Here is a 14,165-nt window from a genome sequence, read left to right as displayed (position 1 = left end):
AAATACGACTTGGTCTTAATCACAGAAGTATGGGGTGTGGGGTCATTCCTTGCTCCTGCAAGAACTCAGCCAAACCCCCACTGCTTGCTCACTTGCTTTTATGCTTCAGCAAACGCACATTTATTATTTCAGACTAGAGCGAATGTGTCACCTAACATGAGATAAAAAAAACAGGAATTGGCAGAGGCTAGGAAGTATTTGGCCAACTCACATTGACAACAACCAAAAAAAAAGAAAAGAAAAAGCCACCGTTGATGTCAGAATATCCCTGAAAATCTTTGCATGTTGTCAACCATTCGTAATTTGCCATGCAGCACATGAACCTTACAGATTCCTTTGATGTCTTTCCATAGATTTTAGTGTAACAATTCGCAATAAATAAATAAATAAAAATATCTGTTTGGGACAGGTATTCAAATCGCCCTGTAGTCATGTTCACCGGATAGCCGAGGAAGCCCTGCCTACATAGGAAAGGATGATGCAACGTTCGTTCACAAAAATGCCCCATTCCAAAACCAGAATGCGAGCCCACGTTTTGGAAAAAGCTTGCAAATTTACAAGCTGGTGATGGCACTTGCACAATGAGTCCTTTTGGAAACATGCACATTTTAAAACGTGGCATTTTTAAAAGGAGCATTTGCATGCTTTAATTAATGGTGGAGAGCATGCATTTGGGGTAAGTGTGCATTATTTTTTTTTGCCCAATTCTGGAAAAGCGACAGACCTTTTGACCATCAACGCTGGTTTGATAAGATTTGGAAACTAGCTTTAAATGATAAGTTGACACAACATAGCAGGTTAGCAAGAGGAGAAATAACGTCAGACACATTGGTGGAAAACTGGTTGGACTTTTTCACATTTATTAATATGAATCCGGGCGAACCTAGACCCCCAATGACTCAGGAATCCTTTTGGTCAGAGGTTCTAACTTAACCTGCATCTTTTTCTGTAACAAGTGCTTATTGAAGGAATGAACACCCATGCTTTTTTATAGTGGTGCTGTGGGAACATTTATATTGTTGTTGAGTGTTTTCTTTTACTCTGTGTGTTTATTGTATTTGTCCTTACTTGAAAATAAATACAAATAGTTTTTTTTTTTAAAAAAAATGCAGTTTCCCTGTTCAGACCCACCCACCACACACACACACACACACACACACACACACACACACACACACATTTCTAAGTGGGAATGAGGTAAAACAAGTATTGAGGTGGAAAAAGGAGAACCCCAAAATTACTCATTCATCCATCTATAGGGTGACCATATGAAAAGGAGGACAGGGCTCCTGTATCTTTAACAGTTGCATAGAAAAGGGAATTTCAGCAGGTCTCATTTGTATATATGGAGAACCTGGTGAAATTCCCTCTTCATCACAACAGTTAAAGCTGCAGGAGCTATACTAGAGTGACCAGATTTAAAAGAGGGCAGGGCACCTGCAGCTTTAACTGTTATGATGAAAAGGAAATTTCACCAGGTTCCCCATATCTACAAACGACACTTGCTGAAATTTCCTGTTCAATACAGCTGTTAAAGATACCGGAGCCCTGTCCTCCTTTTCATATGGTCACCCTACACATCTGTATGCCTACATTAGGGTGACCATATGAAAAGGAGGACAGGGCTCCGGTATCTTTAACTGTAATGTAGAAAAGGAAATTTCAGCAGGTGTCAATTGAAGAGGGTGAAATTCCCTCTTTATCACAACACTTAAAGCTGCAGAAGCCCTGCCCTCTTTTGTATCTGGCCACTCTACTATAGCTAGTGTAGCTTTAACTGTTGTGATGAAGAGGGAATTTCACCCACTTCAATTGACACCTGCTGCAATTCCCTTTTCTACATTACTGTTAAAGATACAGGAGCCCTGTCCTCCTTTTCATATGGTCACCCTAGCCTACATAAGCAAGTAGAAACAATGTGGCTGTATTCAAGATACGTTTTACAGCATGTAAGTGTGTGTGTGTGTGTGTGTGTGTGTGTGTGTGTGTGTGTGTGTGTGTGTAAGGGAAAGTCACATCTATTCCCTTCCTACCTTTTTTTTAAAAAAACCCTGGCGATTTTCATAGATAGCTCTTCTCTCAACCTTCTTCCATTTTCAGAGCGCTAGCTGAGGGAAATAAATTCCCAGCATGAATTATTTCAGATATTTGATTCCCTTCCAACCCAATTTTATGGTGAGAGATATTGTGCACTAGGAAGAGCCCTCTGGTGTGGGTTGCTTGTCTTTCTCTGCAATTTTCTGAGCCATTTCAGCCAATTAATCATCTCTAATAACATTCTACGCTTTCATAATTCTCAAAGGCAATTGTTTCTTTTTTAAAACAAAGGCCAGAGTCGCCCTCCTCTCTGCCCGTCCTCCTGTCATACTTGGTTCGGCACTAATGTCACAGTGATGAATTCGCAACACCCCTATCATTCCCACAATGATAGGCTGGCGATATCCTGAGGATGGGATTATCAAGACTTCTCTGGAATATCAAGTAGAAGGAGGCACATGGTAGTTAAGAGAGAGCAGCTCTTTAAATGGCTTATGGGGAACAATTGAGAATTCATTTATTTACTGGTGGAGCACATCTAATCTCCCAGGCTTTACTTCCAGGGTTTTCAAAGACTTAAAAGTTGATCCTGCCAAGTTGCTTCAAGTTATAGAAATGTAGAACTATAAAGGATCTGAAAGTTATCCAGTCCAGCCCTTCCCACTGAGGCAGGATCCTCTCTCTCTCTCTCTCTCTCTCTCTCTTCCAAACCAATGTTGTTATTACAAATTGTTACGTTGAGGTTACACAGAATTCCACTTTAGTTTCTGCTGGAGACACAGAGGGGCACAAAATAGTGTTGTGAAAGCTTCATAGCCCAGAATGCTTGCCTTTTTGGTGTCGTACATCTCAAAGCTATTAAAACGGGACAACTCCCAAGACGGGCATCTGACAGCGGGGGAAAAAAATTGCAGCTAGCCTCTCATTTCTGCATTGCCAGGTGCTGTAATAGTGCCCAAATCTGGAGTCCCAGATCAGAGCACCCAAAGTTACTAAGTGCTTATGGCATATCAAATTGGGGTGGATTCAAATTTAATATGCTTAAACTAAGGTGCTGATTTTCCATACGCCTCATGTTTACTTCTATTTATCCTCCCCTTTTCTGTGTTACTAGCAATTATACCGTCAGGTTATGTGGCTGTATTCATCATGGGAGGCCCCATCCGTATGAAGAACCATGGATTTTAGCATGCGTGATTTGATACACCCTGAGCAGACTTCATGTGTAGCCTCCTAACCAATAAGGGATATACCGACAGTGAGAATAAGAAGAGCCATGATGGATCAGACCAAAGATCCACCTCATCCAGCATTCTGTTCACACCTTGCCCAATCAACTGTCTGTGGGAAACCCACAATTAAGTGATGAGTGCCATAGCATCCTCCTGCTCATATTCCTCAGCAACTGGCAGTATCCAGAGGCATAAGAACATAAGAAGTGTCATGTGGGATCAGAACAAGGGTCCATCTAGTCCAGCACTCTGTTCACACAGTGTCCAAGCAGCTGTCGACTAGGGACCCACAAGCAGGACATGGTGCAACAGCACCCTCCCACCCATGTTCCCCAGCAACTGGTACACACAGGCTTGCTGCCTTGAATACTGGAGGTAGCACACAACCATCAGGGCTAGTAGCCATTGATAGCCTTTTCCTCCAGGAATTTATCCCGGAATTTATCCTGGGCCTCATACTGCTTCCGATTTATCCTCTCCAACCTCCTTTTAAAGCCGTCCAAAATGGCGGTCATAACTACATCTTGTGGCATCATGCAGTAGTGAATCCCATAGTTTAATTAAGTCTGGTGCTTTTCTTTTATTCTGCAGCACCTGTTACTGAGAAGCAGGAAAGAAAGATTAACCCTTGCCATATCCTATTATCTGATTTTCCTAAGATTCATGTGGAGCAAGTAGAACCCAAGTCACTACTGTAACACGCTCAAAACTCTCCAACCCAAGTTGTAGACTAACTTTTTACTGGCCACTGTTTTAAAGAGAAATGCTTCCAGGATTTAGAAGTGGATGACGAGGAGGAGGAGGAGGAGGAGGAGGAGGAAGAGGAGGAGGAGGAGGAGGAGGAGGAGGAGGAGGAGGAGGAGTACTATTGATGCAGGGAGCATCCCAGGTGGCTGAGGACAGTCCCAGATGCATAACCTACCTGCTGGGCATAGCTGGCATTCAGAAGTCCCCTCGGTAGAGAAAAAACCAGGAAAACAGGTTACACAAAATGTACTGCTGGGGTTGGGCTCCTGGCCACCGAGGCAATGCTGAAGAGAGAAGATAGAGGAGAGCTTCATATATGTGTGTCTGTCCGCATTTATCTCCCAAACACAACATTCACTAAGGCCAGATCTACACCAAGCAGGATATGAGACTTTGAAAACTATATATGTAGTGCGTCCTGGGCCTCAACAGTTGTCACTACTGTTAAAATTATTGTAAAGCAGTAGTCGTGTAGACCCTGCCTTCATTCCCAATATTCACAATAAATGGACAAGGTGGAAGGAGAGTTTTGATACCAAACATGTCATTTCAGGGACCAGTGAAAATGAGTTATGGAAATGCAGGTTTTATTGTTCAAATTTTGTGTTCTCTCCCACCCCATTTTCTCCACCTCCAAAGAAATTAGACTTTGAGCTGCAAAGTTCGGATATTTGATTTCAGACATCTGGCCTGAGATGTGCAAAAAAGAATTGGTAGCAACCCTGGTTTCATAATGTTCACTTCAAACAGAATAATGAAGAATTTTCCTTCGCCCTTCTAAAAACTACCTCCCGCCATGCTCTCCACATGTACATCTAAATTACATCTAGGCTGGGATTCCCTTAATCCCACTCATCTAATCAATGTATAATATCAACAATGCCAGCCATACCCAATAGAACTATCTGGTTTAGGATGATTTGGGATCTCTCTTTCAGGGTGAAGTTACATGATTCCTGTATTGATTAGTGGGGTGGACTCTTTTGGGACCATTCCAACTCTACTAATCTATGATTCTATGACTCTGTGATCTCTCTTCCCACCTCCGCAAGTAATCTCACACTGACGTGTGAATTCACTGTGATTTGTCTATGTTGTATTTGTCTTACAGATGTGCCTTCCCATAGTGTGTGTGTGAGAGAGAGAGAGAGAGAAGAAAATCATAGAACAAGACATTGTTTAATTTTTCTGGGGAGGAAAGCTGAATCCCTTTCACCGCCTGGAGGCAAATTCAAAAGAGTAAGGCTGAAATCCTAAACCCACTTACCTGGGAGTAAGCCAATTAAAATCAATGCAATTTGAGTGGACATGTATAGAATTATGCTATAAGGCAACAGGAGAGACTTGCAAAAACGTCTCTGAAGGCTGGGATGTCTTCTGAAAATAATGTTTGCATAAAATCACCCTCATCAGGCATCAGACGATATACTTTACCCATCTCTCCTGCCCATTTGGGCAGACATAACCTTTGGGACATTCCTGACACTCCATCTCTCCTTCGGGTGAATACTGTCCAGGGAGGCAATGTCTCTGCAGACCCCTTTGTGGATCACACGAGTAGCCGTCTGGACATGCCCGGCATCCAGCTCTACTTTCCAAGCTGATATAACCATCTGGACAGGCCTGTCAAGGAGTTTGTGAACAATTACTGGGTGACTTCATTGAGTGGGACGGGAACCGCAAAGAGTAGTACAGCAGACCAAGGTTTTCAAAGTGCTGAACTGAGATTCACAGGTGTATTTGCAAAATAATAATAATAATAATAATAATAATAATAATAATAATAATAATAATAATATTTCTTACCCGCCTCTCCACTTGGATTGAGGCGGGGAACAACAGTGAATATAAAACACATAAAACTGATTAAAAACATAGTATACATGATTAAAACATCCTAAAAAACACCCTAAAAACATTCTAAAATTCCACTGGATAGGCCTGCCGGAAGAGATCAGTCTTTATTGCTTTTTTAAATGCTAAAAGACTGTCAAGTTGATGAATCTCCTCTGGCAGGCCATTCCACAGTCTGGGAGCAGCAGAAGAGAAGGTCCTCTGGGTAATACCTGTCAGCCTAGTTTTGCCTGGCTGAAGTAAACTCTTCCCAGAAGACCTGAGTGTGAGGGGTGGATTGTACTGGAGAAGGTGATCCCTCAGGTAGCCTGGACCCAAACCAAGTAGGGCTTTAAAGGTAATAACCAACACTTTATACTTCGCCCAGAAACTAATTGGCAGCCAATGAAGAGATTTTAAAAGTGGTATAATGTGGCCACCCCTAGGTGTAGCGGTGACCAGCCTGACTGCCATTATTTTGGACTAATTAAAGTTTCTGGACTAATAATTTGCCAGCACATGGAAGTTTAAGATCTCTTTAAATTCCCTAATGAAGGACTTTTCAGTGGCAACCAAACATTGGGGCATCTGTGATCAATTTCGTGACCAAACATTTGCCTCTGTAAGAAAATAAATGTCAGCATTTCTGCTTCCCCCTCTTGGCTGTTTCTAGCTACAGCGAACAGACCTCTTGGCAAACTCCTTCGGCCCGACTCACAAGTTGGATGGGCAGCAGATGGGAGATTGACTGATGATGGAAGAATCCCATCGTGTTCTCATTACCCATTTCAACCAAAGAAGACAGACATCCATAACGTCATGAGGAAGGGCTGTAGGCCATCAGAGAACTGGCAGGACAGGGAGCAGAAGACATGTTTCCCTAGGACTGAGGCATGATTGTAATTTGGCAGGCAAAATAAGAGCCAGAGATAGCAACCAGACACCCAGGAAAAGGCTAAACCTTACTTTGAAGCTTCCATAACCAGGCAGAGATTGCCAGATGGAGTCAACCTTGAAATTGACGGACCATCCCTGGGAACTCATTCATAACAAGGGACAGCAGAGTGCAGTTCCAAAATTTGTCAGTTCTAACCCAGTACATCCCAAAATAGAAAGAAAGCTCCCTAAAGATCATCTTGCCTGATGCAAAGTGTCCTATCCCTTGTGATTAATTTTTTTAATTAGCTTTAATTAAAAATATAAACAATGAAATAACAACGTAATACAAAGGGGCAAATCTTTGTGATTTGTTGCACTATCAGGAAGTGAGCTTTACACCAGAATTAGAGAGAGAGATAGCACTCTCTCTCCCTTTTTTTATTTTAGTGAGGGAAGGAAGTAGAGGTGAATGCATGACTTTACTGAAGAGCAAAGTTTGAACGAAAGAAAGAAAATCAAAAGCAGAACATCTGATTCCCACATGTTGCAAAGCTGAGGCAAAAGGCTGGATTTTCAGAAATAGCCCAAATTTTGTATCACTCTCCCTTAAAATTTCTCTTTTTCTGGCCTTGAATCAGTCATTAGCAACTGCTGAAAGGGTAATTTCTCTTAAATGTTAGTCACCAGATTTGGAAACCGACCACATGTTTTTTGCTCGGGGAGAGATAACAGCTGAACATATGACTGCAATTCAGTATACCTAATGATGGGTGCTTTGGTACACAGATGATGAGGGCTGCTTTTCCTTCTTAACAGAGATGCCCCTGTCTCTCATTCCAAACACATTTAGATGGGAATTCAGGATTGATGCAGGCAGGAGCCGGGGGACCAACCCCTGCATTTACAGAAATCTCCAGATGGCTTCGGCAGCTCTCCGCTCCCATGTTGGCAACTGCCATCTGTACAGCCGTTTTCTCGCCCCCTCAGCCGTGCCGCTGTCTGACGTGCATTTATTTGCCCCCTTGCTCAATCACCTCGTGAGTTGCAGTTACCAGTTGGTGCATCGGAAGGACCTCTCACACGTATTTATTCAGGAGTAAGTCTCACTGAGTTCAGTGGAAATGACACCCAAATAGTCATGCACAGGAATACAGCCCACTATGCATTTCCTCTTCACGCTGCCCTGCCTAGATCTGATGTGAATTTGAGACAGAGGCTTCTCAAAGGTTGGGCCCAGACTTTGGAGATCCTCCCTACCAAGGGAGGCTTGATCTCTTCCTCTCCAGCCCCCACCCAACCACAATAATAATATCAAAAATTGGGAAACTTAGTGATGGAACCTTGGGTGGAGTGTAGGTGCCTATCCTATCATCTGAGCAGACAAAAATGAACATGCCATTTGAACAACCTCTTAGCACAGACATCAATCACACTAACAATCCTGTGCCACTTATGGTCCCCTTCAACCTCCCCTTCCTCCCACGTTTTCTCTTTTACCTGGCAGGAAGTGATCTCTGCCTGAGCTGTGTGTTGATTGTATGTTCCTACCGGACACCACTGTGGAGCCATCTGACCTCCGGAGCAGCTGCAATGAAGAACATGAGAAGGTCAGTTGAAGGATCCATCTAATCCAGCATTCTGTTCACACAGTAGCCAACTAGCTGCCCCTGTGGGACCCACAAGCAGACATGAGTGCAACAGCATCCTTCCATCCATATCCCCCAGCAACTGTTGTACATAGCTATACTGCCCCTGATACTGGAGGTACCATATAGATAGCAGAACAGGCACTGATAGCCTTCTCCTCCAGGAATTTATATAATCCCCTTTTAAAGCCACCAAAGTTGGTGGCCATCACTATATCTTGTGGAAGTGAATTACATAGTTGAACTATGTAGTGTGTGAAGAAATACATCCTTTTATCAATCCCAGATTTTGTAACCTTTCCTCATAAGGGAGTTGTTGCAGTCCCTTGATCATTTTTGTTGCCCCTTAGAGCACTTTTCCCAACTCTACGATATCCTTTTTTTAGGCACGGTGACCAGAACTGTACACAGTATTGCAAGTCTTGTCACAACATAGTTTTATATAAGGACAGTATGATATTAGCAGTTTTATTTTCAATTCCTCTCCTAATTACACCTAACATGGAAATTGCCTTTTTCTCTGGGTCAACATTTTCATCGAGCAATTAAGATTTGCATGACTGGTCTTCATTTTCTTGTGATTTTTTTCACAGCTGGGCCCTATCTGGGCCTCACCTCCCACAACTACCTTTTACTATGGGACTCAACTGAAGGTTTTACTCTAATTCACCCCCAGGAAGGGAGATTTTAATACTAGAAGGCTATGTCCTATTCACATGGCAGAACAAGCCAAAATAATGTAAAATGGAAGAACATATTAGTACAGGCTGCAAGCATTTTAACTATTAAGCATCAGGAAACACGATGAATGAGATCATATTGAAATGGCCCAACTCACCCTTCAAGATTTGGAAGGTACTATAGAGCTATTGGACTTTGCTCCCCCAGATCCATTTGCAGAACTGGCCCATGATATTTGACCGCTGACATGCAACGGTCTAACACACAATTTAACATTTGGCTGTATTTGACAGTCAACATGCAATACTATTTATTTTGCGGCCATTTTTGTGCAATGGTACACAGCATTGTTCAACATGACATCGATAACTTGCAATGGTATTTGACCTCTGACAACTTACGACACGGCATATTTGATGCCTGCCGGAATCAAGGCAATCAAGCCATGCAGCCAACAAGACACATTTCAAGGGGGAAAGTCATATTCAATTTTGTTTTTGTGAACTGCACCGGAAATGTGATTTGAAGGGCAGAATAAATATATTTATCACAACGACAAATTGAAATGTGGATGCAAAGGGAAAGCTGGTGGATTTCAAGCAGTTGCAAATGTTTATTTCATTTGTAATCCTCTTCCAGAATGAGTGAAAAGGTGGGGGGGAGACACTTTAAAAGTTACATGAGCTCAGCCTTCCTCAACCTGGTGTCCCCCAGATGTTGGTACAACTTCCATAAACCCCAGACAGCATGGCCTTTTTATCTGTGTCTGACATCACAACTTACTTCTATTGACCCATAGAATTCTGTGAAAGCCACTGAGAATCACACAACCTGCTAACACATCCATAGCCCCATCTGGCTGCTCTGTTTCTTGTGTGACAGAAATGTTGGGGGAGTAATACGGGATAGCAAAATTACTTCTGAAATTTAATACATTCTCCTGAAAGGCAGATATTAGCATCTTAATTTATTTAATTTAAGTATTCACAAATTACCCTGTGCAATATACAGAAAGAGACATTTGGGCTTGAACACACTGAGGTTAAAAATTCAACACACAAGTGCACCAGATGGCCTATGCATGATGCAAAACATGAAAATGGGAAATGGGAACAAAACCACAATAACACGTGTTGAAATGTCAAAATGTAAACACATTGAGGCAGAGACCTCTCTTTTGCTTACATTACTCCGTAAAGTGCTAACTAAACTCCATTTTGGTGGGGAGGGATGCATGCTTCCCCATATACCTCTTCCATGCAGGAAGAAAGGAAATCTCTCTCTCTCTCTCTCTCACACACACACACACACACACACACACTGGGCTTTGGGTTCCCAGCCTTCTCTGCTGTGGCACCCCGGCTGTGGAATGAGCTCCCTAAGGAGGTTCGCCTGGCACCTACACTATATTCTTTTAGACGCCAGGTCTAAATCTTTTTATCCTCTCAGCATTTTAACAGTCTATAAATTCAATTTAAACTTTGCTGTTTTAAATACGTATTTGAAATTTGTATTTCTGCACTGCTGTTGATTTTATCTTGGTTGTGCTTTTATATTGTATTTTATATTATGGTTTTATACTGTTGTTTTATACTTTGGTCTTAATTTTTGTGAACCACTCAGGGAGCTTCAGCTATTGGGTGGTATAGAAATGCAATAAATAAATAAATACATTTATATTTTATTTTCTAATTGTGCAAAAAATGGGAGGGGAAAGGTGCTTCCTTACAAGAATCCAACTGGGCACTCCAGGCAATTGCCAGATGCATAGTAGTGTCCCTCAGAGCAGTTAATGAGGCAGCGGCTCTTGCAGTCCATGTCTTCATGGCTTGAGGAGAGTGAGGCCGTTCCTGCAAATAAGATGGAAATGGTTTCTGGAGGTGGCAAGGGAAGCAGAACCAAGATAAGGATACAAGGTTCCCAACACAAACAGGGAGCCACTTTACTTCATACTAGAGATGTCTGAGAGATCAATTTGGAGGATGGAGTTTAATAACTTTTCCTAGGCTCTGTCCTCTGGACTTCATTTCAGTTCCTGCTGAAATGCCCAACGCAATCTGCAGTGAGTCGAAACAGTTCATGGATTTTTCTGGGCATTTTGCATTTTCTCCCACACAGGTGTTACAATTTGCAAACATTTCTGAGCCATTTGTGGAAAACTCTAAGCAATGATGACAAATTCAGCTGTAATTCATGTGAATTGCTCAGAAATTTCTGCAAATTTGCAGAACCTGTGAAAAAAATGTGCAAAACAAAGTTTCCCAAGTTTGGGGGAAAGCCTGCAGCTCGGCTTGCAAACCTAAATCGAGCCATACATGCTGCATGTTCAGACTGGAAAAAAAATGTATTACAACTCCTGGGGGTCCAAACATACATAGGATTGCATAGTAAGTCCAGAGTCTAAAGTTACCTAGATGTCCCACTCCGTAATTCTTCAATTATATTTTTATGCTATAAACCACCTTGGGAAGACACTGGACTTGAAAGGTGCTTAAGAAATGGATTAGATGATTCATCATTGTCTCATCCTCCTCATTTATGCATATGCCAGATAGAGAGAGAGAGAGAGAGATTATCTCAAAGATGTCAGTGTTCCCACATATAAAGAGATACTTCTATGATATAAAACAATCGCATTTTTAAATATCTATATATATGCTGAAACAAAGCCATGCAACTTCAAAAATCCAGGAAACTGTTCAGCATATCTTGAAATGCTTATTTTCACATAAAAAATTTAAATGTGCTCAAAGATCCTTCCAAAGAAAGTTCCTTTAGTCAAGTACTTAGCAACGGACATCTAACCTCCCTCCCTCCCTCTCTCTCTCTCTCTCTCTTCCCCTTTCTTCCTCATGGAGAAGAAAGGTTTAAAATGTGAGACTCATGCACAGTCCTAGGAATATTTGAGTTTAAAAGCAGAGTTGATATTTGAGTTTCAAAAATATCTGGGGGCTCAGGGGAGAAGTGGTGATGGAATAGCTAAGGAAAGTCCCCCATACCCTCACATACAACATTGAGAGCCTTGCAAATGTTGTTTGTGTCCTGTGTAAATGAGATTAATCTGGAGCAGAAAACCGTTTTCATTCTGGCTATACGTAAAGGCCAGGCTCTTGAGTTGCCTCCAAAGTCCTCTTTCTCCTGCAGCCTCTGGTCCTCCCAAACATCTGCTCTGGAGGGATGGGAAAAAAGATCATGGCAAATTTGGGGGGGGGGGGGGTTGTGCAAGCAACATATCAGAGAAAAGTTGGAGGGATCCTTTTTTTAAAACAAGCAGAAGGTTTTCATAGCTATGGGGCTTCTAAATGAAAAAAAATAAAGCCACACCAATTAAGACCGGGGAAAAGAAATATACATACCACTTGAGAAGCAAGCAAGGGCAGAAAACAAAATAAAGTGACTCCAAAGTTCAGCCATCAGGCCAGAGGCAGACCAATTCTAGTACAGAAACCCAAAACGCATGAAAAAAAGAAAGCCCTGCCAAGCTTCTCGCTGCCCCAGCGACCAATGTTTCCTTTGCTGGAGCCAAACGTGTAACCAAATCTCTCCCGGGTAATCACTTTCCAAAAGAGCCTGAAGTGAAATGAACACCGAGCAGCGGATAAAGACGACAGCCCCTAAGAGGTCACAGGAAAAACTTGAAAGGACGGCTGTGAAATTAGGGGGTGGGGGGGGGAGAGAGAGAAGGAAAGTAGAAGCACCAGCAAAATTCAGGGCACTGTGAACATCACCCCCAAATTCTGAAAGCACTGTGTTTTATTTTGTTTTAAAATTTATTTATTTATTTATTTATTTATTTATTTATTTATTTATCACATTTTTACACTGCCCAATAGCTGAAGCTCTCTGTGCGGTTCACAAAAATTTAAACCATGAAGAACATAATAAAATAACCGACAATCTAAAAACACAAATACAAAATGCAGTATAAAAAGCACAACCAGGATAAAACCATGCAGCAGAAGTTGATATAAGATTAAAATACAGAATTAAAACAGTAAAATTTAAATGTAAGTTAAAATTAGTTGTTAAAATACTGAGAGAATAAAAAGATCTTCAGTTGGCGATGAAAGGAATACAGTGTAGGCACCAGGTGGACCTCTCTGGGGAGCTCATTCCACAGCCGGGGTGCCACTGCAGAGAAAATCCCCTACGTTCGTCAAGTTGCTAAATTAGTTGAAGCTACAGAAGACGGACCTACAAAAGGCTAGTTTGTATGATCAGTAGAAATAGCACCTCCACATGCACAAGACGTATCTCTATGATTAAACCGTGATAGATATAACCACCATGTCCTAAATGTCCGATACTCCTGCTACATCTATCTGGCTGCTGTTAGCGTGCCCGGTAGGACGATTGGATTCAAAGAAGCACAGTGCTCCCATGAATGTAACTGTTGCAATGGAGACCATGTTTGGGCAGATGCAGTCACAGAATTGCTGGTGGAGGAAGGGTTAATTCTCCCTTCTATGTGTGCATGGTTGTCCCAATCTGCATTGAGACCACATGTGCTTGCACAAGAGTAAATAAAAAATGAACGTTCAGCTACATGCTATGCCTGGGGCAGGCCACTACACACCTTCCTTGGAATCCACCAAGGTGACCTACCCTTTCACCATTTTTAAGTCAGCGCATTTGCTTACCAGATGTGTAAAATCAGTTCCTGTCGGTGCTGAAAATCGTGAGTTTAACAGAGTTGTGTGGTGTGTTGGGGCTCAGACCCCACCTCTGCCTTGCACCCAGACTTTTGAGCAGACTACTTATAGGGATGTGCAAATCCCCCAAAGTCCAGTTGGGGGTCCATTGCAGGGAAATCCAGCCCTCTTGGGGATCACTAGATTTCCTCAGAACCCCTGGGATGTCCCCTGGATTTCACTGTGTGTGTGTGTGATGTTTCTCTCTACGCAGGGCACGATACACCAATTGCGGCTGCAATTTATGTACCTTGGACAAATTTTGGACATGACCAGTGTATTTTACACAATTTTCAGCCATAAATTGCTTAGTTATGTGTAAATTGTGGCTGCTGAAATCCAGAAGACATGGAGAGCTGGTCCGCTGCGGACTCCGCAGTTCAGATTCTCATGAATCTCATCTCATTCAAGTCCATGGC

At 42.2% G+C, this 14,165-nt stretch overlaps 1 protein-coding gene across 1 annotated transcript in view; it reads right to left on the bottom strand.

Annotated features, from left to right (window-relative positions):
- LOC134407641 (multiple epidermal growth factor-like domains protein 6) overlaps positions 1-12,644 on the bottom strand; it is a 33,199-nt gene extending 20,555 nt beyond the window's left edge. Inside the window, exons 1-5 of the mRNA XM_063139510.1 lie at positions 12,412-12,644; positions 10,785-10,905; positions 8,226-8,313; positions 5,451-5,639; positions 4,192-4,300 (exon numbers count right to left, since the gene is read on the bottom strand). Of these exons, the coding sequence (XP_062995580.1) occupies positions 4,192-4,300; positions 5,451-5,639; positions 8,226-8,313; positions 10,785-10,905; positions 12,412-12,469 (565 nt within the window). The 5' untranslated portion in view covers positions 12,470-12,644. The remainder of the gene's footprint in view (positions 1-4,191; positions 4,301-5,450; positions 5,640-8,225; positions 8,314-10,784; positions 10,906-12,411) is intronic.
- Positions 12,645-14,165: the final 1,521 nt, after the last annotated feature.

This window comes from Elgaria multicarinata, chromosome 12, assembly GCF_023053635.1.
Source record: "Elgaria multicarinata webbii isolate HBS135686 ecotype San Diego chromosome 12, rElgMul1.1.pri, whole genome shotgun sequence".
Taxonomy (NCBI): Eukaryota; Metazoa; Chordata; class Lepidosauria; order Squamata; family Anguidae; genus Elgaria; species Elgaria multicarinata.
Note: the sequence above shows the minus strand (reverse complement) of the source record. Positions and strands in the feature narration are given on the sequence as shown.